Below are 25,719 nucleotides of genomic sequence, written 5' to 3'. Positions count from 1 at the left end.
AACCAACGTCAGCCGTGTCCCTTTGTGAGAGACGAACTTCTGAAGAACCCTGTTGATGATCTTGAACGGCGGGAATGCATACAGGTCGAGGTGGGACCAATCCAGCAGAAAGGCATCCACGTGAACTGCTGCCGGGTCTGGAATCGGGGAACAGTACAATGGGAGCCTCTTGGTCATCGAGGTAGCGAACAGATCTATAGTTGGCTGACCCCACAGGGCCCAAAGTCTGTTGCAAACGTTCTTGTGAAGGGTCCACTCTGTGGGGATGACTTGACCCTTCCGGCTGAGGCGATCTGCCGTAACATTCATATCGCCCTGAATGAACCTCGTTACCAGCGTGAGCTTTCGACTTTTTGACCAAATGAGGAGGTCCCTTGCGATCTCGAACAGCTTCCTCGAATGAGTCCCTCCCTGCTTGGAGATGTACGCCAAGGCTGTGGTGTTGTCGGAGTTCACCTCCACCACCTTGTTTAGCTGGAGGGACTTGAAGTTCATTAAGGCCAGATGAACCGCCAACAACTCCTTGCAATTGATATGAAGCGTTTCCTGTTCCTGGTTCCATGTCCCCGAGCATTCCTGTCCGTCCAATGTCGCGCCCCAGCCCGAGTCTGATGCGTCCGAGAAGAGATGATGGTCGGGGGTCTGAACAGCTAACGAGAGACCCTCCTTGAGAAGAATGCTGTTCTTCCACCACGTTAGAGTAGCCCTCATCTCTTTGGAAACAGGAATTGAGACCGTCTCGAGCGTCATATCCTTGTTCCAGTGAGCTGCCAGATGGTACTGAAGGGGGCGGAGGTGGAGTCTCCCTAACTCGATGAACAGGGCTAGCGATGAAAGAGTCCCTGTTAGACTCATCCACTGCCTCACCGAGCATCGGTTCCTCCTCAGCATGCTCAGGATGCACTCCAGGGCTTGGTTGATTCTTGGGGCCGACGGAAAAGCCCGAAAAGCTCGACTCTGAATCTCCATACCCAGGTAAACGATGGTCTGGGAAGGAACGAGCTGGGACTTCTCCAAATTGACCAAGAGGCCCAGTTCCTTGGTCAAATCCAAAGTCCATCTGAGACTCTCCAGACAGCGACGACTTGTGGGAGCTCTTAAAAGCCAGTCGTCTAAATAAAGGGAGGCTCTGATGTCTGCCAAGTGAAGGAATTTCGCAATATTCCTCATCAGTCGCGTAAACACAAGAGGTGCCGTGGTCAGGCCAAAGCACAGGGCTTGGAACTGGTACACAACCTCTCCAAAGACGAATCTCAGAAAAGGTTGGGAGTCTGGATGGATGGGAACGTGAAAGTAGGCGTCTTTCAGATCTAACGAGACCATCCAGTCCTCCTGCCTGACCGCTGCTAGGACCGACTTCGTCGTCTCCATTGTGAACGTCTGCTTGGTGACATAAGCATTGAGCGCACTGACGTCCAGCACCGGTCTCCAACCTCCTGTATTCTTGGCCACCAGGAAGAGACGGTTGTAAAAGCCCGGGGATTGATGGTCCCGAACTATCACCACTGCCTCCTTCTGTAGCAGGAGCGACACCTCTTGTTGTAACGCTAGCCTCTTGTCCTTCTCCTTGTAGTTGGGAGAGAGGTTGATGGGAGATGTGGTCAGAGGGGGATTGCGGCAGAACGGAATTCTGTATCCCTCCCTTAGCCACTTGACAGACTGAGCGTCTGCACCTCTGCTCTCCCAGGCTTGCCAGAAGGTCTTGAGTCTGGCTCCTACAGCTGTCTGGAGAGGAAGGAAGTCAAAGCTTGCTTTTCGTGGACTTGGCACCTTTCTTGGACTTGCCCCGGTGACTGTCTGCACGGGTACTTCCTCTACTGGAGGCTCTGCCACGAAAGGGCGGAATGAATCTGGTAGCAGGTGTATCAGCCACAGGAGGGCGGTAAGATCTCGGCACGGAAGGTAAGGTTTTAGCCTTACGTGCTGAAGAAGCCATGAGGTCATGCGTATCTTTCTGGATAAGAGCCGCAGCCATCCCCTTGATTAACTCCTCCGGAAACAGGAACTTGGAGAGAGGAGCAAACAGCAACTCTGACCTCTGGCAAGGGGTGATACCAGTCGATAAGTAGGAGCATAGATGTTCCCTTTTCTTGAGGACTCCTGAGACAAAAATAGACGCAAGTTCGCCAGAACCATCGCGAATTGCTTTGTCCATACTGGACATGATCAGCATGGCCGAGTCTTTGTCAGAAGGAGCAGTCTTCCTGCTTAAGGCCCCCAGGCACCAATCGAGGAAGTTAAAAATTTCGAAGGCGCGAAAGACTCCCTTCATCAAGTGGTCCAGATCAGAAAAGGACCAGCAGACCTTCGAGCGTCTCATAGCCGACCTGCGGGGAGAGTCAACCAAACTTGAGAAGTCGGCCTGGGCAGAGGCAGGAACCCCCAAGCCAGGTTCCTCTCCCGTGGCATACCAGACGCCCGACTTAGAAGCCAGCTTAGGAGGAGGAAACACAAAAGAGGTCCTTCCCAGTTGCTGCTTGGACTGCAACCAATCCCCTAAAACCCTCAAAGCTCTCCTTGATGATCTGGCGAGGACAAGCTTGGTGTAGGCAGGCGTAGTAGACTGCATGCCTAGAGAAAACTCGGAGGGAGGAGAACGAGGGGTTGCAGACACGAAGTGTTCAGGGTACAACTCTCTGAACAGAGCCAGGACCTTGCGAAAGTCTAAGGAAGGCGGCGAAGACTTGTGTCCTTCCACATCAGATGTAGGATCATCCAGATGAGCAGCTTCATCCTCAGAAACCTCATCGCCTGAGAGTTGAGTAGCGAGAGGTAAAGGTAGAGCGGCAGGCTGAATGGCTGAATCCTGCAGAACGGGTGCATGCGTACTTGCGGATCCATCATCATGCCTCTGCTGAATAGACTGAGGGCTGGCAATGACAAAGGCAGAGGGCTGGAGTGAGGGAGGTTCTGCGGTGGTCTGAGGAGCAAGCGAAGTGGTCAGATGCGAATGCTGGAAGGCATGAGGCTCATGCTGCATGGTAAGCGGCTCATGCTGCATGGGATGAGGCTCATGCTGCATAGAATGCGGCTGCTGCATGGTAAGAGGCTCGTGCTGCATGTGTTGAGGAGGATGCCTCATAGCATGAGGCTCCTGCCTCAAGGGTTGCTCCTGCCTCAAGGGTTGAGGAGGTTGCTGCGCAGTATGAGGCTCCTGCCTCAAGGGTTGAGGAGGTTGCCGCATAGCATGAGGCTGCTGCCTCATGGGTAGAGGAGGTTGCCGCATAGCATGAGGCTCCTGCCTCAAGGGTTGAGGAGGTTGCCACATAGCATTAGGCTCCTGCCTCATGGGTAGAGGAGGTTGCTGCATAGTGCTGGAACCTGGCAACTCCCGGTGCGGCAGCTCACGCATGGAAGCAGGAGGAGCCGCAAGAACATGCGTCTGGCAGGGAGGACTGCGCAGAGGTGGAGGAGCGCTCGCAGGAGGAGGGGTGTTAACCTTCTCTGCCTGATACTCCTGCATCAAAGCCGCAAGCTGAGACTGCATAGTCTGCAGCATAGACCACTTGGGGTCCACAGAAGTTGGAGCAGAGGCCTGTTGAGGCACCACTTTACCTCTCTTAGGAGGTGTGCAGTCATCAGATGACTGCGGCGAGTCCGAACTGGCCCAGTGGCTACACCTGGGCCGTTGGACTAGCTCGGAAGGGACCTTACGTTTGAGAGGTCGTGAGACCTGGGTCCACCGTTTCCTCCTGGAAACCTCTTCCGCAGACGAGGAATTTAAGGGCTCATTCGTCTGGGAGTGGAAGTGACGATCTCTATCAGATACGCCCGCAACCACTGAGGATACAACTGTGCGCCGATCAAGGCCTGGCGAACCCTTTTGCCCTTCGACGTTGCTTCTCCCCTGGGCTTGGGAGCTTGCAAGAGGTCCCGGACTGGGAGGACGACTGGCACGCACAGAAGTATCCTCATGCGCAACACTGACACTAACACTAGGCACAGCACTGGCACTAACACTTCCCACTGCACTCTTCACTTTAAGTTCCTTGACATCTGCCAAGAGAAGATTGTGGTCACTAACTAACGACTCCACCTTATCACCAAGAGCCTGAATGGCAAGCAACATATCCGTCATATCAGGCTGAGCACTCGTAGCAGGTTCGGGGGTCACCACCACAGGGGAAGGAAAAGGTTGAGGGGCATGGGGAGAGGAATAAACCAAAGAGCGAGAAGAACTCCTCCTAACTCTCTCCCTCTCTAACCTAGATGTATATTTGAGGAATTCATTAAATTCGAATTCCGAAAGCCCAGCACATTCCCCACATCGATCTTCCAATTGACAGGATTTTCCCCTACAATCGGAACAAACGGTGTGAGGATCAACAGAAGCCTTCGGAAGACGCCTATTACAAGTCCTAACACTACATCGCCTAAATTTAGGAGCTTGAGAGTGGTCGGACATCTTGAATTTAGAGAACAGTCAAGGGGGAATTCCAAAGTAAAGCAAAGATCGTTAACCAATAATTCAAATTAATTCCAAAAGCTATCTAAGCTAAGGGAAAAGCTTCCTGTACAGCGAAGGCTAAATTTTAGAGCAAATACTTCACCAAAACCGTGAACAAAGACTCCAAAATCAACAGCGTATCCATGTAGGTCTTGCCGGCGGCACGACAGAGGAAAAATTGAGGTGGTGTTGACAAGAAGTACTGGAGTACCTGACCACAGATGGCGCTGGTGAGTACACCCCCTCCTGTATAGCGATCGCTGGCGTATCCCGACCGTAGATTTCTGTCGGGCAACGGAGTTGACAGCTACATGATCATCGGGTAAGATTAATATTGAAAAACTATACACTTACAGTATTATATAATGCAACACCTTGAATTTGATCATTGTAAATTAAAACATAATTTCAGCAAATTAATTAACAGTATATTTTAATATACTGTACACTATCCCACAAAGATACTACAGAACTCAATTTCTAGTAATTTTCTAAGATAAGTTACAAAACCCTAAACAAGAAACATGATTTCAGTGAGAGGGTGGCCCAAAGTCCTAATCTCTCAAATCAAACACAAAATTTTTCTTAATACAGTATTACAGTCTTGTCTAAATAGAATTTAACATCTACTAGAGGCCAAAGAAATCTGCTCTCTGACGTGTCACCACCTTTCCTTTCATAAAAAAAAAAAAGGGGGGGGTCATTTAAGAAAACTGAGGCTAACCTTTGGTCTTAAAACCATTCTTAACTCTAACAGTAGGTAAAGAGATCAAATAATTTACCTCATCTCCAAAACTACATCACAGCCTGAAGTCCACTAATGTGTTTAGCTGAAGCTAAAGCTATACAGCGATGAAAACCACTTTAGCTGGGAGATCATTCAAAGATAGAACTTCTAAAGATTAGAAAACAGAACCCCTTAGAAATGTAACTATACAGTACATTCAAATTCCAAAATTCAAACTGATAACATTAGGTTTCTTTATGCTAAAAACACCTTATTACATTTTGCATCAGTCACAACAAATATTCCAATATCTATCTATCTATCTATATATATATATATATATATATATATATATATATATATATATATATATATATATATATATATATATATATATATATACATACAGTGGAACCTCTACACACAAACGTATCTACATCCGAATTTTCCAACATCCGAAGTAAAATTCGAGCAATTTTTCGACTCTACACCTGAATTTTATTTCGACACACGAAGTAAGCAATTTTCGTCGTACCGGTAATATCCGAATTTTTCGACACGCGAAGTACAATTCGAACACGTTCCTACTCTACACCCGAATTTTTTTTCGACACCCGAAGTAAACAATACCCATGCACGTAGATGGTACTCACAGCGCCGGATGTATTTCTTATTTCCGCCAATAGAAGGCAGCATTTCTACCTCGGAGGGACCCTCAATTAGCGTGGCTTGGGACATTCCTCTGTTCTCGTAGGCTTCGTGTGGTTGTGCCCTGTGCGTTCTGCTATTAACTGTGTTTTAATCGTGATTTTTTACGTTCATCCTTTTACGGTATTTTACGTAAATCATGGGTCCTAAAAGGCTTAGTTTCGCAAGTGGTAGTGGTAGTGGTGAGAAAAGGAATAAGGAAATGCTTTCTTTAGAAGTAAAGCAAGGAATTATTGAAAAGCATGAGTGAACTTGCAATAGGTTCGGCGCAAATAAAAGAGGTGTTGGGAAAATATCATGACGTGGTCGACTTCATCGACAAATACCATCCAAAGAAATTGCAGGTTTGTCGTGTAGTTGCGCAGTTTGATGATGTTTCCCTAACTTATATTCGAAACATTCTGAAAAGCTGTACCAAGCAACTTTCTATCGATAGCTTCTTTAAAAAAAACTACAAAGCGAACTCGTGATGAAGAGGATGGAAGTGGTTCAAAGAAAACGGCAAAGAGTGAAGAGAAAAAAAATTGAATCAATTTTAAGTGGAGAGAGTGGAAGTGATTAAAATTAATCATCAAAAAGAAAAAAAGAAAATGTAAAAAAAAAATATAAAATATGAAAATAAAAAAAATAAATAAGCTAAGTTAGGTTATAGTTCACTTAGTGTAAGTTAGAATAAGTTACGGTAGTGTACGTTTATCGTAGTCAACCTCTCTACCTCCTCGCCGCCCGTCCGTCTCCTCTCTGCGTAGCAAGACCAACAACACCTGCGCTGGACTTTCTAAGGTAAAGTGACGCAAAAAACCTGTTTCTTATTTATTATTTCTTGATCATTATTCTTTTTTACATGTCTATAATCTAATTTAGAGTGCATATTGTCATGTGTAATTATGTGTAGTAGTTTATTAAGGAGTTATCATAGGTTTTTGGGCTCAACCACGGATTAATCCTATTTCAATGTATTCTTATGGGAAAATTCGTTTCTACATCCGAACATTTTCTACATCCGCAGTCGGTTGTGGAACGGATTAAATTCGTATGTAGAGGTACAGTAGGGTCCCGAATTAAGCGTGTTCGAATTACACGATTCCCCTTTTCCGCGATCGCTATTTTTCAAAAATAAATTTTCTGTATCGGCGAGGCTGTTCAAAGTTCGCGAGTCAAGCACTACAAAATGTATCAAATCTATTGTCTTTTTAAGTATATTGGTAGCCCTAAATACAGTGATTTATAATAAATGTTACAAAACAATATTAACATTACATTACATTTCATTAACATAATTTCATAATGAATAGCCTATTTAAGGATAAAATTCCACATCAACAATGAAATCAACTGTTAACTGTGCGAGTCCATCTGACAAAATGTAAACAGAAATGTGGTTACATTCTCGGTAATCTTTATCTTTCTCCAACCTTACGATAATTGTAATGGTAGTGTTAATGATGGTATATTAAAGCATTATTTTTGTTTAGTACAGTATATTTAAAAGCCCTATTTTTCCCTCTGGGCGTTCAAAGGTTTTCACGAGTAGACTGGGTTCGTTTATCGGCAGTGAATAGCCTAAACTTCGGTAACGAGTCGTCAATATTTTGTCATATTTTAAACAGTATACATTTGATTTGCAAACATTGGTTTTGTAGAGTAGACGGTAAAATAAAATCTTGAGAGAGAGAGAGAGAGAGAGAGAGAGAGAGAGAGAGAGAGAGAGATTTGATGGCAGAAATCTCTCTCTCTCTCTCTCTCTCTCTCTCTCTCTCTCTCTCTCTCTCTCTCTCTCTCTCTCTCTCTCTCCGTAAGAAATAAAACCATAGTTCACATATGGCAACTTGAGTTTAAGAATGAAATTAACATGAATATTGTTAGTTGTGGCGATCAATTCCTCGCTTCAGGGGGTACACGAAACAATAACACGACATTCAATTACAACAGCTGATTCTCTCTCTCTCTCTCTCTCTCTCTCGTTATACAATACTTACAAATAGATGAAGAAACCAAAATCGGTTTTCTTGAAGTGTCAATTAAATACAAAACGAAAAAATTATACCGTGTATACATCCATTTCAATCATAGCTTAAAATACGGTAACCGATTTTGTCCGCAAACCACTATTTTTTAGGAAACACCATACTATATCAGAAAATTTTTACTCTTTAAATGTCAATTGCGCTATAATAAAACATGTACTTATGTTGTTAAATTTCGGGTGTGTTTTAAAAATCGAGTATTACTAACTTATTTTTGTTTTACTTTTGGCTGTGATCACATCAGCTGATGTCTAGCTTCCGCGCGAATACAATAACAAAGAATTGTTTACACCATTTCTTAACTTATTCAAACCATCTATACAGTTAATATTACATAAACACCAATGTGTTATAACCTATCATATTTATTGTTTAGTACTTTAAAACCATCTCTCTCTCTCTCTCTCTCTCTCTCTCTCTCTCTCTCTCTCTCATCGAACGTTATAGCGGTAACCTAATTGTTCGGTGACTTTAAAAATAGGCCTAGTAATTTCTTCTTTTACCTTTTTTGCATATGGATCCATAATTGAGGTGGGTACAAGTTGACTTATAACTGAAGTTAGGAAAAGTATTTTGGATATGGAAAGGACAATTATCTTTCGTAACAGTTTAGAATTATCGTAAGTTATCACTCTGTCATTAGCGGCAGTTTCCTATCGTGGATTAAACGCATAAGGAAAAAAAAATTTCCAGCTTTGCTACAAATTTGGGAATTTATATGGATACGGTAAGTAAAATATTTGTAATAACATAATGTTTACTAAATGTTTGTAATATCATTAGTTATGACTTAGATCATGTGTGTTTAATGCATTCGTTTGTTTATTATGATCGAAGATGGAGCGTAAACAAATGGAAGGTTTCCGTTTCAGGCGCCATCATAAAGAAAAACATTTCATAAATGGCATTCATTTCATTTATTTGAAAGTTCTAATAAAAAATAATTAGAACATTGGTAATAACAAATTCAACATATAATCTATACTTGGTAAAATTGCTGTCAATTCAAAAACACAGATGTATAAATGCGTCTGTTTCTTCGTTGTGATCAGAGATAAACGTAAACAAAACATTGGTTGTCGTTTTCTATTGTGCTTTTTAGCGTGTTTAGGAAACGCATCATATAAAATCGCCTTTATTTTGATAATTCTGGATTTTCAATCATACAACAAGCTAGTCTATAGAGTGATGGTTTTGCTATTCACCAGTTGTATTATAAAATAGATATGACAAACATTAAAATTTGTCTGTATTTTGGGTTGTGTTATAACGGGAAATATATGGTGTTTACACCTATCCTGGTTGTAATTTTAACCATTTTTCAAGTTATTAGAACTTTAAAGTATATTAAATGTTTTATTTATTTACAAAAACAATTTGATATTATAAAGAAATACAGTATAGTACAAAGAAAGTATTGGAAATGGGTAGTAAACACATTTGAATAGGCAAATTGCTGGTTGCCATGGCCGCAATGGAATTATTTCTGTTAGTTGTGTGTTTCGAAATTCGCGATTTTCCATTTACACGAGGTCATTAATTGACCAAATTCTCGCATAATTCGGGACCCTACTGTACCACTGTATATATATATATATATATATATATATATATAGTTAACTCCCCATTAACACGAGGGTTACATTCCTGGATATGTGGTGTTAACCGAAATTGTGTTAACAGAACATAATTTCTCCATAAGTAATAATGGTAATAGGGGGTCTTACATTCCTGGACATAAGGGAAGTCTATCTATTTTGGGATTTTGTTACTATGAAACTTAACTTGAAGACATTATTGATATACTTGAAGGTTACAGAAACAATAAAAACACACATTCTTACTCTACTTGTATTTATCTTATACAGTAGTATAAAGACTTATTGCCCATGTACACTCACTCACTCACTCACTCACACTCTCTCTCTCTCTCTCTCTCTCTCTCTCTCTCTCTCTCTATATATATATATATATATATATATATATAAATACTACACACAATATAATATAAACTTTTACTTTGCTTAAATCTATGTTCGATCATAGGTAAGGATGTCATTCATTTCATCAGTTGATCTGTAGCTTTAGCCGACAACATAATGAATATAAATTGAAAGATGTCTAAAATAATCCTGGTTTTCTATGTTATCTGAACATCGTTTAATAATTTTTGTACTTTTCTTTTAACAATTCAAGATGCAGTGGTACTATAGAGTTAACCGGATCATGGAAATGCAAGGGTTATGCAATAGAAAGACCTGGAGTAATCAAAAGAGCGAGGCTTGTGGAGAGGAAATTGACTCTATAATTGGTAAAAGTAAAAGAGTTAACCTAATGCTCAAAACAGTGCATGTTAGACTCGAAGCACTGCCTTGCGAGAAGACTCGTAGGCCTTCTTAGATTCACACGGAAAGCCGAGTATCAAAACCTAACAAAGCCCATTACCATTAACCCTTGAAAGCTTAAAAATAGATTGAGTGGCATTTCAACATTAGCCCCATGAAATAAACTTGTCTTCTCTTGATTTTCCCTGAACTAATTCACTTTTACATTTGGTATTAAAAAAACAGTCAGCTACCAACTAAAAATAACTCTTAAGAACTGTAAGCATTCCTACAAATTATAAATCAAAACACAATTCTGTGCCCAGCACACCTTCCATAAGTCCTAGTAAATTAAAAAATTAACAATAATAAAAACCACAAACTGGAATGCAGGTAGAACAACAGTATGGAGTACTGTATACAAATGTAACTAGAGAGCTGAAAAGACAAAGGAATTATAGCCCACCCACAATTAGATTGTTAACATCAACCGCCAGATTAACTTGATACTTATCCCTTTTACCCCCAAGCTATTTGGAAATTTCCAACCCTTAACCCCCAGGGGGTTATTTTTTTCCCAGCACATTTTGCAGTATATTTTTTTTGCTCTAACAGCCTTAATTTTTGTCATAGAAAGGTCAGGTTGGTCTCATTCTCTTGGAAAATGCCTGAATTTTCCCAAAAAATTATCAAAAATATGAAAAATAAATTCTTATAGCATTTTTTGGCAAGGACATACCGGTACGTCCATGGGGGTAAAGGGATGGCTTTTGTGAAACGTACCAGTACATCCTTTGGAGGTAAAAGGGTTAACTAAAGGGGTAGGCATTTTCAAGGAAAGAAAATTGGGTATATTTAAATCTTAAACTACGTCTGCATTTAAACAACTTTCAGAGCAAAGAACTATGAACATCAAAAGAGCTTCAGAAATAAATATAAAATTGATTGAGGTAAATGAAATAGGTAAAATGACACAAAGCAATACAGGTTCCCAACAAAAATATGGAAAAAACTATAATTTCTAATAAAATAATGAAGATAAAAATTAAAATGAAACAGATGTTTAGTATATACAGTGCAGTACAACAAAAGAATAATTGAAAAAGGATTTGTTCAAAATCTTACCAAGAGGAAAGGTACTGTACTTTATTTGTTTGAATCTGACAAATTTGTAAAGATTTCTACTCTTTTCAAAGTAGCCGAAACTTAATCCAAAGGGCAGTACTGTATCCATAATTATCAAATCTGTTCTACACTTATTTCAATAAATGTCTCATAATTTTCTGCCCTTGTACTACCTTGTATATAACTGACTTTATCCACCATATCTTCCTATTAATAGTAAAACACAAATCTAATATACCAAACAATATCACTTTACATCTCATATTTATTACTGACATTTCAGTACAGTATATTTCTTAAGGGAGTCTTATCAATGCTAGAGATATGACAGCTCTACCAAATAAATATTTAAAGGGGTCAACAAACACTTGTTTATTAAATAAGTTTGGGTAAATTTTTCTCCTTACTTTAACTAGATCGTTGACTTTTCTGAAACTCCACAGATGGCCGAGATTTATACAATAATATAAAAATATATCAACTGTGATTAATAAGACAATGAAATAAAGAATGGTAAACCCAATTTGAAAGTTTTTGCATGAAACATACATCACCACCTCACTTGAACATAAAGCTCACATTTTTTTTCAAATCTTGACCAAGATCTAATATAGAAGAAAAAACTTACAATTCCAGGCATATGAGAATGCTCTCAAAGTAAAAGCATCTGTAATGTCTTTTCCCTCACTTTTGTAGGCTGTTTCAGCTTCACTCTCTTGAGTGGAAAGGGCATCTTAAAAGACGTTTCATTTATTATCTTTCCATTCAATAGTATTTTATCCCATTCTAACTTTATAATTAAGTACATGCTGTATTTTTCTCAAAAAAACTGCCTTCCATGATAACCAAACATGTCCTGAATGAGACACATTGGTAATTATGTATCCCGCGAGTTTTTTTTTTTTTAGTTTGATAGCCTAAATAACTAACACAGTGGTTTTAATTTCAGTAGCCATCAGTTATTTCTAATATACTAACAACATTTGTGTGGTTTGCTAAACAGTGTGTTTTGGATTCTCTGTACAGTATTGTAAAACTGTCATATGAGTTTTTCCCCAAATATCTTTAGGTTAAAGAAGAATGACATATCTAAGACAAATTTACCTAAATGGGGACTTTTAAAATTTAATACTACGATCCAACAGTAGGCTTAATGTTTATATTGAAGAAAGACTACCATTTAACACAATCCAACAGTGATTTCAAAATTTTAATTTTTTGGTAGGTTAATCATTCCACATATCCTACCGTCTACCACACATAATAGGTTTCAGCAATAGCAAAAAATTAGACATTAACCGTTAAATCAGATTTAGTCATAGTAGAAGCAGCTTTAGCTACAGTAACATCAGGCTACGTGTATAAAAGCATAGATGGAAATCATTTCCTGCACTCTTTAGTAGCTTTCTCCTCTATTTTGATGACAATTAAAGAAACCTGTGTGGATCTTTAAAGAATACAAAGATTTCTTATTTATCTCAAAATTTTCTGATATATAGTACCTACCACTAACTTCATTCAGTTTTAGTTTAATAAGACTTTCAGATACTATCCACATTCTTCACATCCAGCTACTAGCTACAGTATCTTTCCTAAATTTAGAAGTACAGTACTGTATATGAAAACCTCACTTTCAATATAGCACTTCTACAGAACCTTATGACATCTTGGCAGAGGCATCTATCATCATCTCCTACTGCTATTGACGCATAGAGCTTCTGTTGGATTTCGTCAGTCATCTCTATCTTGAGCTTTTAATTCAATATTTCTCCATTCATCCTCTCAAAAAAAGGAGGTATCTATAGTTGAACTAAATTGAAAATTTTATTCTTCTTGGTTTCTAGATTCTTGGAGGAGGGTTCAAGAATTAAATGCTTTGTTGGTAGTTCAGATGAGGAAATGATGTTATGCCATTCAAACCCAAACCAAAACTTATGTTTAGATGTAGATTTAACAATTTAAATTAAATTAACAGCAAAAAGAGATTTGAAAACCCTTCTAAAATTATGAACATAATTAGAATTCTATGCCCTAAACAGTAGATATACGTAGTACAGACTAAAGACGTTGTAGTTCTAACTAATGAAACGCTCTCGTAGTTCTAACTAGAAAAAGACACACAGACTTTCTCTGCAAAATAATTTTTTTTTTTGCTAATTTTAATCTTTGAAATACATTCAAATTAAGGCAAATTTTAACAGCACCTCAATAAATAATACATGTATCTAAGAGGCATTTTATGAAAATTTCATGATCAGTAAGCTTACAATACTGTGAATCATTAGTTAAAACTTGGGAGAAAATTTAGTGGTGCACAGGTAAGTACACTTAATATTTTCTAGTCTTTCTTCTAGAGTATAATATTGATGTGTGGAGACTATACAAGAAACAAAATAAAATTAGATTATAATTTTAGACAACTTTGCAAGAAGCAAAATGATTGATAAGAAATGCCCAGGTACCTAGGATAAACAGACTTCAATATTTTATCAAAAACCATAAACAGTACAGTACCAATTCAACAATTTATCCATCAAATTTTAATATGCCTAGAAATGAAGGGCTTAGCAATGGGTCATGTTCCATACATTGACATATTAGTAAAGTAAAATGGAAAAAAAAACTAGTGAAATGCTCCATTATCCTTGCATAATGACTTATCAAAATCCTATTTCAAGTAAGACATTAAAAATTCACAATGTTTGCTTCAATAGGATAACTACATGAACATTATTTCAGTCAATAAATAAACTTCTCAAAATAACCATTGCAACATTTTGCAGATGCTTGAATAACTTAATAACCCACAAGAGCAATTTCAGGAAGCTGGTTCATAAACGGCAACATAATTGGAGTATTTAAGCATACACTAGTGCAATTTTCACATAACACAAAAGATTTTCATTTCACAGGAGAATAAAAAAGAAATATTCCTTTTAGTGCCATGATGTTTTCTATTAGGTATTGGTCTTAATTTGTTACTGATTATTTTCAGGTACCTAAACACAAGAAGATCAATGGACTTTTGGTTATTGATTTTTTAAATAAGGGATATTTAAAGTAAGTTATATACCAATTTGTTACAATAACTTATCAATACATTATTGATATAAATCATCAACCAATACTCTACAACTACCTACCAATGCAGTATATGATATTTTCAAGTTTATTCTTTTTGGCATAAGCATAAAATTTGATTGGAAATTATGAAAAATGGCTTTACAATAACAGTTTCAATTCACCGTAATAGTTTTACTAAACAACCTTGATATCTCTTACTTCTTTGATTAATAGTCTATCATTATTAACTAGAGTAAACACAATAATATGAAATTAAAATAAACCTAATATACTAAATGGATGATCTGGATGTATAAGTGCCAAAGGTTGTGACTTGGTGGCTAAAAATTATATGCAAGACAGCATGTGCAAGAGAAATAATTCTTTTAAGTAACCAAGTAACTTTGACTGACATGTACTCAATAAAACCTCAAAATATCAAATCAAAATGACCAGAAATTATTCATAATGAACGATACCTCCATTTTGTGAACAATAAAAAGCAAAGTTAGGTATTTTTAAATAATAGGCATTAAAAGAAGCGTTATAAAACCTCCCAAGATAAATTTTGAACATTTCACAAATTTGTCAAAAATCCAAAGACCGAGTAACAGTACAACATTTGTTTGGCATCCAAGAACACTCATGTCTTCCTTCTGTTTAGCATATCAAAACCGTGCCCGCTATTATAGTGTAACAAATATACTTCTAAGTCAAAATTATGGGCATGATCAGTATTGAAATGTTCCAAACTAATGGACTCACATTAGATATTAAATCAAAATGAAAAAACTTGAGAAAACAGTAGTTAATTTAGTCCAAAAGATAACCTCATCTAGGCACCAATTATGAGATGTCCAAGAATTGCTTTAAAATACAGCATTAACAAATATAAAAATACTAATGAAAAAATTAGATGATTCTCAGTTTAATTCTTAATTATTGTACTTGAAAATTACCTTGTCATGAAGATTTATTTCACCCAAAAATCCATTACAGTACTCAATCTAACCGAATTATGAGTTCAACTAAATCTCAACTATATAATTCTTTTGTACAACAAGCAAAAGAAAAGAAGTAGACAGTGGATATGTTTCCTAGCTATACAAACCTAAATCCTTTAATTAGGGAATACGTTTCCAGTGAGAGGTGGACGGCGATTGAATCGTTTAACAACCAGTTTAGCGACAGGTGTGAGCAAGGGCGAGGAGTCCCACCCCCTCCTGTCTAAAGCTCTTTACTTAAGACCTTTTGGCTTGGGAATAAGAGGCTGATTGAGAAGAGAAGTTTAACCTAATGGACTCTGGCTTGTACAGTGAGAAAAAATACAAATTACCGGTACTTTCATGTCTCCCTCCGAGTCCTGAGGTTCAGAGATCAGTAAGACTGTTTGAAGCAACTCACAAGCATAGGCAACTCCCATGAGAAAGAGAGGTCTATCCCCTTCCATCGAAGGACCATGCTCAAGTGTGAGAGGTGGCCTTGACAGCAGCGATTGAGAGGAGCTCCTCTCGGTAAGGAGGATGAGGATATCTGCGATCTGCTCTCGAGATGATCCAACTGGAGATGAATTCCTTCTACGACATCAATTGTAGAGGATAGCCACATTCCCTGGAAGAGTAAGGACCAAGAGAGTTCTCTCGGGATCTATACAAGGTAGAACGGGATACCATTTGGCATCAGGTCATCTGGGAGCCACCAGGGTCAACCCAAGTCCAGGTGTACTGTAATCCCCATACAGTAGATTAGTGGACAGAAAAGGGTTGAACAGAGAAAGGGTGTAACCATCCATGTGATCCCAATGGTGCTTGAAGGTGACTTCGAACATGGCCCATGGGACTGAACCAAGGGAGTAAATAAGAGGAGCAAACTGCTTATCTGTGACAAACAGGTCAATCTCTGAAGAACTCCATGAACTAGAAGCCTCTCCGTTATGCCAGAATGTAAGGACCACTCTGACCCTACAACTCTCCCTTGATAACTAAGTGTGTCTGTTAGTTCATTCCTCTTGCCCAGATTGTATTTGGCGGACAGCTCTACAACATAAAATGTTGTCTCATCATGCATCTGCTTCGTCACAACAACTCACTGGATGCCTCTTCAATGTTCTTGGAATGCTCGTAGCGTTATAAAGGATGTTAGCCTCAGAACGTTAAAAAGTAGATACTTCTTTTTCTGACCACACCCCTCAGACAATTAGGTCATTCAGGCATATGACGTTCCCCTCCTCTGATACACGTGAGTGTAATCGCATGTCCGGAAGCACAGACTTGAGTGGGACTCCCCTGTGTGTGTTCCTCATTCAGCCAACAGGTAAAATCAACCCATGTATCTTGTTCCATTGGCATGGGGCAGTATGGGAGATCCCTGGAGACTGACCAGTGATTTTTCAAAAAGTACTAAAGAGGTATCTGAGAAAGGTGCCTGCATGAAGAATAAGCTTCTCCACTGAAGAAAGGTGGCCGAGAAGATTATTCCAGTGCTGAACTGGTAATTCTATGTAGGACAGAATGGATGTGCTACCTCCTTGGGCTTACTGATGCAACTGTCTAACTGACACACTGTTGGTGCTGTCGTGTTTACCAGGATGGTCAAGTGCTAATACCTCGGCTTGGGTAAGAGATTCGAATTTCCTTGATTATCAGTCCCCAGATCATGACAAAAGTCAAAAGTCCAACTCAATCATGTAGCAACTGCCCAAGGGAGGATGCCAGGATCAGCCACCTGAGAGATACATCCAGTCATACCCCTTGCTACTGAGCCTACGATGAGTATCTGAATAAACACCTGAAGAGCAGTACAGAGTCAGGGGAGAAGGAAGATACTTTCTAATGGACTGATGCACGGGTAATAAAAGTATGCATCCTTCAGATCCACTGAAAGTATTTAGTTTTCCTCTTTAGTGGAACTTTGTACAGATCACACCTTTTCCATCCTTAACTTTGTTTGACCCACATACTCACTTTGGGGTGAAAGGTCGATGACCGACCTCCAGCCCCCAGTTGACTCATCCACAACATTTGTCTCGAATGACTTCGAGAACATTCCTCTCCAACATCCTTCCTACCTCTGTCCACAAGGCTAGAGTTCTTAGCAATGTTGAAGGAACGGATCAAAACCCTATCAGAAAATGAGTAAAGGGGTCCAAAAAGGCTGAAGAGGGTAGTAAGTAACCCTCCTGAAGGACTTTCACTATCGAAGGCTCAGCCCTATGCCTCTGCTTGTTTGCCCAAAGGCAAGACAAGCAATCCCCTAATCTCAGACATTAGAAAGCAGAAGACAACGTCGGCAACAGTGTATCTCTCTTCTTACCTTCCTCTGCTACCCCACTGCCTGAAAGGAGCAGGTTGGGAAGCTCGAAATGGCTGTGCATACACCAGTTCCTTTGGGAAGTTGTGAGCATTCCTGTCAGGGTCTAAGAAAGGCCAGGAAGTCTTCCTTGCCAAACCCAGCACCCATAAGGGCCGGTTACAGAGCTGCCTCTGAGCTAACTTGTTTTGAGAATGGGGAGACCAAGGCAGCTGGAGGGATGGCCTAGGCCCTTGAGGGACACCGAAGTGTCACTTAATGACCAAGGCCCCTCCTGAAGTAGGATCCTAGGTATCTTCACTCCAACCGTTACACCCACGAAAAAGTGCACGAACATCCCCCCAAAATGCTCCGGATTGTCCACCTTCAGTGGTACTGGTCAAAGGTCAGGTGTCTCAGGGGCAGATGAATCCCTGAGTACCCTCTTACCCAGCAGGGGAAGAAGGTAGAGCAAGTAACTCTGGCAATTCACTCCCAACCCCTGCAGAATGAAGACGGCCTGGGGAGGCTGACAACAGCGGGAAAGGATCCCTGGCATTAAACACTGAGTGGAAGGATGGTCCACAACCCTGTGCCTGGAAGCTTAGGAACAAGATTCCTCCACACCCAGCTCTTGATTTTCCATTACACACATTGTGCAATGATAGCCTTGAATGGTGCTATCCTCTCAAATTGCTCTTAGTATCGTAGCTTGAGGAAAAGAGCAGAAGTTACATGTGCATGTAGAAAAAGAAACTGAGATTGCCACAGATCCTTTATCAACAGAGGGACAAAAAGTGCACAGGGCCATAAACTTCTATTCCATCTGGCTACTGGGATAGCTGGAGAATCTGATCCACAGGTCACAGTCCCGGCCAGGACAGGAACTTATGGGCTATCAAACTTCTTATTTTTGATTTAGATAATAATCTCTTGCACCATCGTTCAGTTAGTTCGTTGCACATGTCGCATAAGACTTTTCATAATTCTGACTATCCTTTGCATTCAGATATTTCTGGACAGTACCATTCCGTTTGTAATACAAGGCATGCAATTAATTCTAACAGTCAGGCCTTCTCCATCATAAGGCTCAAAACTACAATATTCTATCCGTTTTCCTTCAGCTGCGACTAAGTTGTGGAGTGATCTTAATTAGGTAATTGAATTAGTGGAACTTCAAAAGTTAAAACTTGCAGCTAATTTTTTTTATGTTGAACAGGCTGTCATAAGTCTCTTTATAGTTTATATATGAAAGGTTTATTTTAATGTTGCTGTTCTTAAAATATTTTAGTTTAATTGTTCATTATTTCTCTTATAATTTATTCATTTCCTTATTTTCTTTCCTCATTGGGATATTTTTACCTTGTTGGAGCCCTTGGGCTTATAACATCCTACTTTTAAAACTAGGTCTGTAGCTTAGCTAGTTGTAATAATGATAATAAGAATAATAATAAGAATAATAATTAGAATTAAAATAACAATAATAATAATAATAATAATAATAATAAGAATTAAAACAATAAATAATAATAATAATAATAATAATAATAATAATATAATAATATTAATAATAATAATAATAAAGATAATAACAATTATAATAATTAGGGCCAGGAGGCCCAAACGCAGAGGCACGACCCCGATGGGCCATGGCTGGGGGTGTGACTCAAACATGGAACTGACACCAGTCAATTCCAGGAGACCCAAGGCAACCCTAACTGCAGTCTTGGGGAGATCGGTTCAAGGGTCAGGGCTGTGAGATGACACTAAACCACAGGGCTATAATACCTGTCCTGTTTGGCTACCAGGACAGCCGAGGAACTGAGTCCCAGGACCCGGGCCACCAGCCCCATGCATCGGGCCAGGGGGGAGGGGGGGGGGGGGTTGAAATGTAGAGCTGTAACACCTGTCCCGCTTATCTACCATGGTACCCGGCCACCCAAGTACTAGCCCTGGGGGGGGGGGGGGGGGGGGGGGCTGGCAAGGAGCTCCTTTCCTACGACTACAGCAGACTAAATTCTTTGACTTTTCCTACCCGAGAACTCTAAACCAATCATCTTGTTTAACTACTACTTTTTCTTACTAAAAGTATGAACAGAGTCAGAAGACGAAGAGGACAATAAGACGAGGAGTTGGAGGAGGAGCATACACATTTCTTCCTCTTTCTACACCTCCCCTCGGGCTCTGTAATGCGAGGTGATAATGTCTGAGAGACCACGACAATGATCTTCCCCCAAAAGGAAAAACTACAGGGGTTGCTCCAACAGGAACTACAACACTTACAGGGGAGCAAAAACTTCAGGCACAAGGGTCGAGGTGAAGACATAGGCGAAGGGGGGTGACTAGGTCGGGAGAAATGCACAGGAACCCCAACACCACCGAGGCAACACAACATTTCAGCCCTAAGGCCGCCCTATACCTAGGTGGGGGGAGCTGCTGCAGACATCACAGGAATCACCTACACCAGGGGCACACTGACCACTCTCTTCACGACTGGCATCACCTCTAAGGCAAAGTCCCTGGGGACTGTGCCAGAGCTGGAAATGCAAGAGCAGCGGTACCATGCACACCCAAATAGCAGGAGGAAGAACCAAAGCTCTCTTCTTCCATATCAAAGCATACCCCTGACCTACATTCAGCACACGGGGATGATTGCGAACAGACATGCCCCTAGCACGAAGAACAGAGAAAGTGTGGATCCATTGGTGATCTAACAAAAACTGGAGGTAAAGTCTATTATGTACAAGTATCTACAATCAACAGGTTGCATTCACTTCCTCAAAGGAAACAAAAAGAGAAGTTTGATTAAGAGGACACAGTACATCTGTACTAGTTGTGGCCAAAAACATAGGTGAAGAGCTTTTGACAGGTGGGGAGAGCAGAGCTCCTCACCCTCGCTCCCACCTGTCGTTTAACTGCTTGTTCAAATTCAACAGACATACAGCTCGTGCAGAACATATTCCCCTACTTAACGGACGATTGTTTGTATTTTTCATAGGAACAAATGCATTATGTATTCCCAACTCTCTACTAGCTTAGTATCTCAATGTCAATAAAAGCATTAGAGGAAATTTCCCTTTAAAAATGTACAGTATACAACATTCAACATTACTGCACTGTATAACTAATAGTACATAAATCTGGAACAGTTTGTATAAAGAAAAATGTAATCAACATTTCAAGATAACTCTCGGTTTGTGTCAGATTCTAAATACTGTTTCCAATGATGACCATAATTTAGCATTATATCTATGAGCAAATATATTTTCTAAAACCAGTTGCTATTCAGCTATCTATCATTCATAGCCATAATCTTGAAACTCAGTATTGTCCACAAATACAAATTAAAAAGTTAAGAATTATTCTAATTCAACATTTTCTATGGCAGTCGACCTTTAACTATCTTACCAGTGGACTGATCTTCCATTGGTATTTCTCTATTTCATCGCTGTGAGACCCGTGTACTACTGTACTGAGAAATCACACAGTGGAATCAGCCACTGAAAATCTATGTCATTTAAAACATGTATAGAATATCTAATTGAATAACAATTTAATTTCATCATGATTTTATCTATGTTGACACATTGCAATCCACATAACACTCATACAATAGCAACAAAGCACACCACTGGAGTTTATTTCCGACTGAGATGACAGATAAAAAAAAGGTTCTGATACTTGTCCTTCATTAGATAAAAAAAAAAAAAAGATAAAAAAAAAGTTCTGATACTTGTCCTTCATTTTACTTTATGACAGATAGGTAATAAAATTGACAATAAATCTGAACTCTTAAACAGTATATTCTAACCTTTCATTAACTTACTTATTACTTTATGTTTACCATATTAAACATGCAAGTACAGTACTGTACTATGTGATATTCTACAAACTGAAAATGCAATGCACTTGAACACTACCACTATTTCATTATCTGATCTTATATTCAAATACATTTGGCCATAATTTGATAAAATCTAATAAAATTACAGTTCAAACAACAAACACTTTAATGGGAAATAGCCATGAACAAGTGAGTAAAAATTTTAAAAATTTCTTGACTTTGAAAAATATTTTACTGTAAAGAACAAAAAATACTATACACAACAGAATTCATGCTAAGAACAAAACAATCATGCCCATAAACAAATGAGAAACAACAACAACAAAAATGATTGTTTAAAATACAAGAAACCACACATAGTACAAATCAATATTACCATACTTTATAGCAGAATTAGTTTCCTTTCTCAAATGTCAACTATTCATTTACATACTGTGAATAACTATTGTCATTAAAAAGCTATAAAGTACTTTTTAACCATGATATTTTTCAAAAGAACACGACAAAATTTAAAAGTAACGTTTGCTTTTTTCCTTGCTATACAAACCTGAGTCTTTTAAAGTACGGAAATATCTACAGCAGAACTGAAATGGCTGTTAAATTTGTCAACAAGGTAGTTAACGACAGGTGGGCAGTAGCCATGCCCACCAGCCTATCGAAGACTCTTCACTTTTGACCTTCAGCTCAGAACTGAGATTTAAAACAAAACAGTATAAAAAAAAGATATTAAACAGCCTTGGATAACATGTAACAGAAAGTCCTTTCAAGTTGTAGACAAAGACAAAAGTGAAGAGTGTTTGACAAGTGGGTGGGAGGGGTTAGTCGCCCCCGCTCACCAACTGCTTACAACTACCTTGTTAACAATTTCAACAACCGTTCCACCTCTGCTGAAGACATTCCCAGTTCTAAAGGACGAAAGGTTTGTAGTTCAATTTCTTTTACAATTGTTGAATAATTCCAACACAGAACAATATTACCCCAATCAATACTTCAAAGTTCCCTATTCTGTATAAAACAACAAACTTTGAAAAGATAACCTACAAAAAAAGTTGGATAGCAATAAACACATCGCTCCTCCCAGTCTATACTCAAGTAATTAATATGCAAATAAAATATATACGGTATCAAGAAGATAAATAACAAAGTTTCATATAAGAAAAACAGCTGATTTTCTGTAAAGAATATCAGAACTAGCATGCTACTGTATTGTACTGCTTAGCTTAAAATATAAGTCATAATATTATGATCAAAGCTTTAAATGTGTTTTTAGATTAATCTACTATAACTGACTAAAATTACCTACCTGAAGTTTTGAAAAGCCATCTCTGACAATAGAAGAGATGAGTTCTTCCACACGACCAGGATCTTTAATGCGTACATGATCATTACTCAAGATCCCAAGCTGGAAAAAAGATTGTATATTATGAGACACATGTTCATTATCTAAAACCCAAGTTTCTATACACATATATACTTTTAAAAGTAATTCAAAAGATGAATTTACAAAATCTTTTTAAAACAAAAGTAAAAAAGTTCCAACAAAAATTTCAAACTACAAAACCTAGAAAATACAATAAAACAACTGACCTTTTCTAGCATTGGATATGTTGATGTCTCAGGCATGATGGCTGGTGAAGAATTAATAAACCCTGTATCTCGAGGCCCTGTGGTTTTTTTTCGAACTGGTGAAACTTTGCTTGCCAAATCACAGCTAGTTTCTGATGATTTTGATCCAGATAGAACTCTAGACAGCTGTAGTCCTCCTGCTCGTAACGCTGTCCCTCTTGAACCAATCATAGGGCTTAGGTTCTAAATACTGTTGTACCTATGGTACCTCTGAAAAATGAAATATTCTAGAAATATTTCTTTTTCATCATATCAGCTTTTTCATACTGTATACTGCATACCTTATCTGGAATCAGTAGCTCTTTCAGACACACTCAAAAAGAAGAAACACTTACATACATACAGATACCCATAACAAATTTAGAGAATACTAATTCTCCCTAACCATACAAACCTGAGTCCTTTACCTGAGCTAGATATCAGTGAAGCTGGTGTACTTAAGAGTTAAACTTTTATAACGAGGTGTAAACAGGTGGCCGGTAGTTACCAGTAGGGATTTGGGAATTTCCGTCCTTTACATAATGGAGACAACCTAAAGTGGAGGAAGTTTCTATTCCTATTCCAACTGGCAGGTTACTTATCCTGGCTATCTTGGCTATTAACAGGATACAGGCTACAAGGAGAAACACCCCTTCCACAACACCAGCCACAGAAGATGGTCTACTTGGTTTAATACAGAGTAGGCATCCAGACATCTCTCATACAACCTTTCGCAAAAAGCCTTTCACTGCGAGGAGACGCTGTGAAATATCTAGACATGTAGTTGGCACAACAGGACGGAGAGAGGAGGAAATTCTTTCGGAGTCTGTATCAGAAATCTTTAAAGTAATTTGCAGTTTTCCTAACAATACCCAAGTTTGTATTTTTGTAGGAACAACTTAGGGTTCCTTGGCTAAGGCTAATCAACTGACCTCTAGTCTGTGTGTCGTGCTGCTAGGGACGTGACAGAGAAGGTTGATGGCTGTCCTTCAAAGGAAATACAAGGCTTCTCCTAGGCCGTAGACCTTTCTGATACTGCACTACAATATGAGGAATGTTGAATCCATATTTCCCTCTTCAGCAACTGGAGGACAACAATGCCTTCCTAATGGATGTGAGACCTGCGATGTGTGCCTGGGAGATGAGCGTAAGAAGGACGTGTCAGGAGGAGAGCATGTGTCTGAGAGATGTGCATTTGGTATGCTGCTTCTGAATAAGGAGCAACGATTGCAAGGAAGCCTATCTGGCAAACATGCTTGTAATGAAGATTCTCCTGTGGTAGCACACCTGGAAGACACACATCTGGAAGATGCAGCCTTGACGCATGATTATATGTATGCTTGTTAATATGTGCGTCTGGTGGAGTTGCTTGCAGGGACAAAGAATCTGGGATATAGTATCTAGGAGATGCGTCTAAAGGCTAGGGGCTTTGTGATGCACATGCCTTGGTAGATATGCCAGTGGACAAGGGCAATCCGGCTAAGAGCACTGAAAGAAGCATGTCTTGGAACCAGTCTAGAAAGAGGCGTGACTGGAGACAGGCATGCTAGCAACAAGTGCGTCTGGAGGACATGTCAGAAGAGTAGGCGAACATAGGGCAGACTACCTGGGAACTGTCTCCCTAGGAGACATGTGCCTGGGAGGAGTGCGTCTGTCAGACGCACCTATAGGGTAGGTCCATCTCGAAACTCATGCGTCTGGCCAAGTCCATCGGTGAAAACCCACTAGTAAAAGAGAGTCCCAAAGAGATGAATTCTCTGTATGTAAAACTCCTGGTTGAGGCACTGGAAGAGGAGCATCTGAAAGAGCGTGTTGGTTAATCGTCTCTTGAAGGTCTGAAGAAAAGTAGACCGCCTAAGAAGCTCGTCTACAGTCTGCCTCCGAAGAGGTTGGATGGACAAGGTTGAGAACATCCTTGGGAGAGTGCTTCAAAGTGCAACACTCCGAAAAACAACTTCGAAGGTGGTGAGGGCAGGGCACTTGCTTATTGGACCTCCCCAACCATGTGGAAAAGCCAGAACTGAAGGGTGCTTCCCTCAGGAGGGAGCCAGGGGGGACATCTTCCACCAAAGCCAGACTTAAGTCTATGCAGGGAAATCTTAAGATACTACAGGCAGCTATAGGATTGACTAGAATTTCCAAGACAAATTGGACTCGGTCACTTTCCCAAGAACGGGCACCTGGAAGAAGACTCTCCCTCCAATACCTCTAAAGGAAGACTGAAGACTACACAACTTTCCTGTGGACACCGAAGGTATCTGTAGGAAGATCTAAAAGTTCCATGATGATCTGGAGAAGCAATAACTGAAGGGTGCTTCCCTCAGAAAGGGTGCCTGAGAGAAAACTCTCCCTACAGAACCTCCAAAGGAAAACAGGAACTACGAGGCTTCATCTGGAAACTAAGCAACAACCCTAGTTGAAAAAGCAGGATGCTATAAGCACAAGGTCTTCAACAAGAAAAATAGCCAAGAGAGGAAAGGAAATAAATAAATGATATGAGAAATAATAAACAATTCAACTATTTTAAAAACAGTAACAACATTAAAATAAATCATTCATAA

At 39.5% G+C, this 25,719-nt stretch overlaps 1 protein-coding gene across 4 annotated transcripts in view; it reads right to left on the bottom strand.

Moving 5' to 3' along the window:
* The window catches only part of cN-IIIB (cytosolic 5'-nucleotidase IIIB), a 123,506-nt gene that overhangs the window by 84,216 nt on the left and 13,571 nt on the right, over window positions 1-25,719 (bottom strand). For all 4 annotated transcript variants that reach the window (XM_068375559.1, XM_068375561.1, XM_068375560.1 and 1 more), the window contains exons 2-3: window positions 23,141-23,389; window positions 22,857-22,955 (exon numbers count right to left, since the gene is read on the bottom strand). In XM_068375559.1, coding sequence (XP_068231660.1) covers window positions 22,857-22,955; window positions 23,141-23,350 — 309 coding nt within the window. In that variant the 5' untranslated portion in view covers window positions 23,351-23,389. The remainder of the gene's footprint in view (window positions 1-22,856; window positions 22,956-23,140; window positions 23,390-25,719) is intronic.

Source organism: Palaemon carinicauda, chromosome 6 (genome assembly GCF_036898095.1).
Source record: "Palaemon carinicauda isolate YSFRI2023 chromosome 6, ASM3689809v2, whole genome shotgun sequence".
Taxonomy (NCBI): domain Eukaryota; kingdom Metazoa; phylum Arthropoda; class Malacostraca; order Decapoda; family Palaemonidae; genus Palaemon; species Palaemon carinicauda.
The sequence above is the reverse complement of the archived record's forward strand: the minus strand, read 5'-3'. Positions and strand labels throughout refer to the sequence as shown.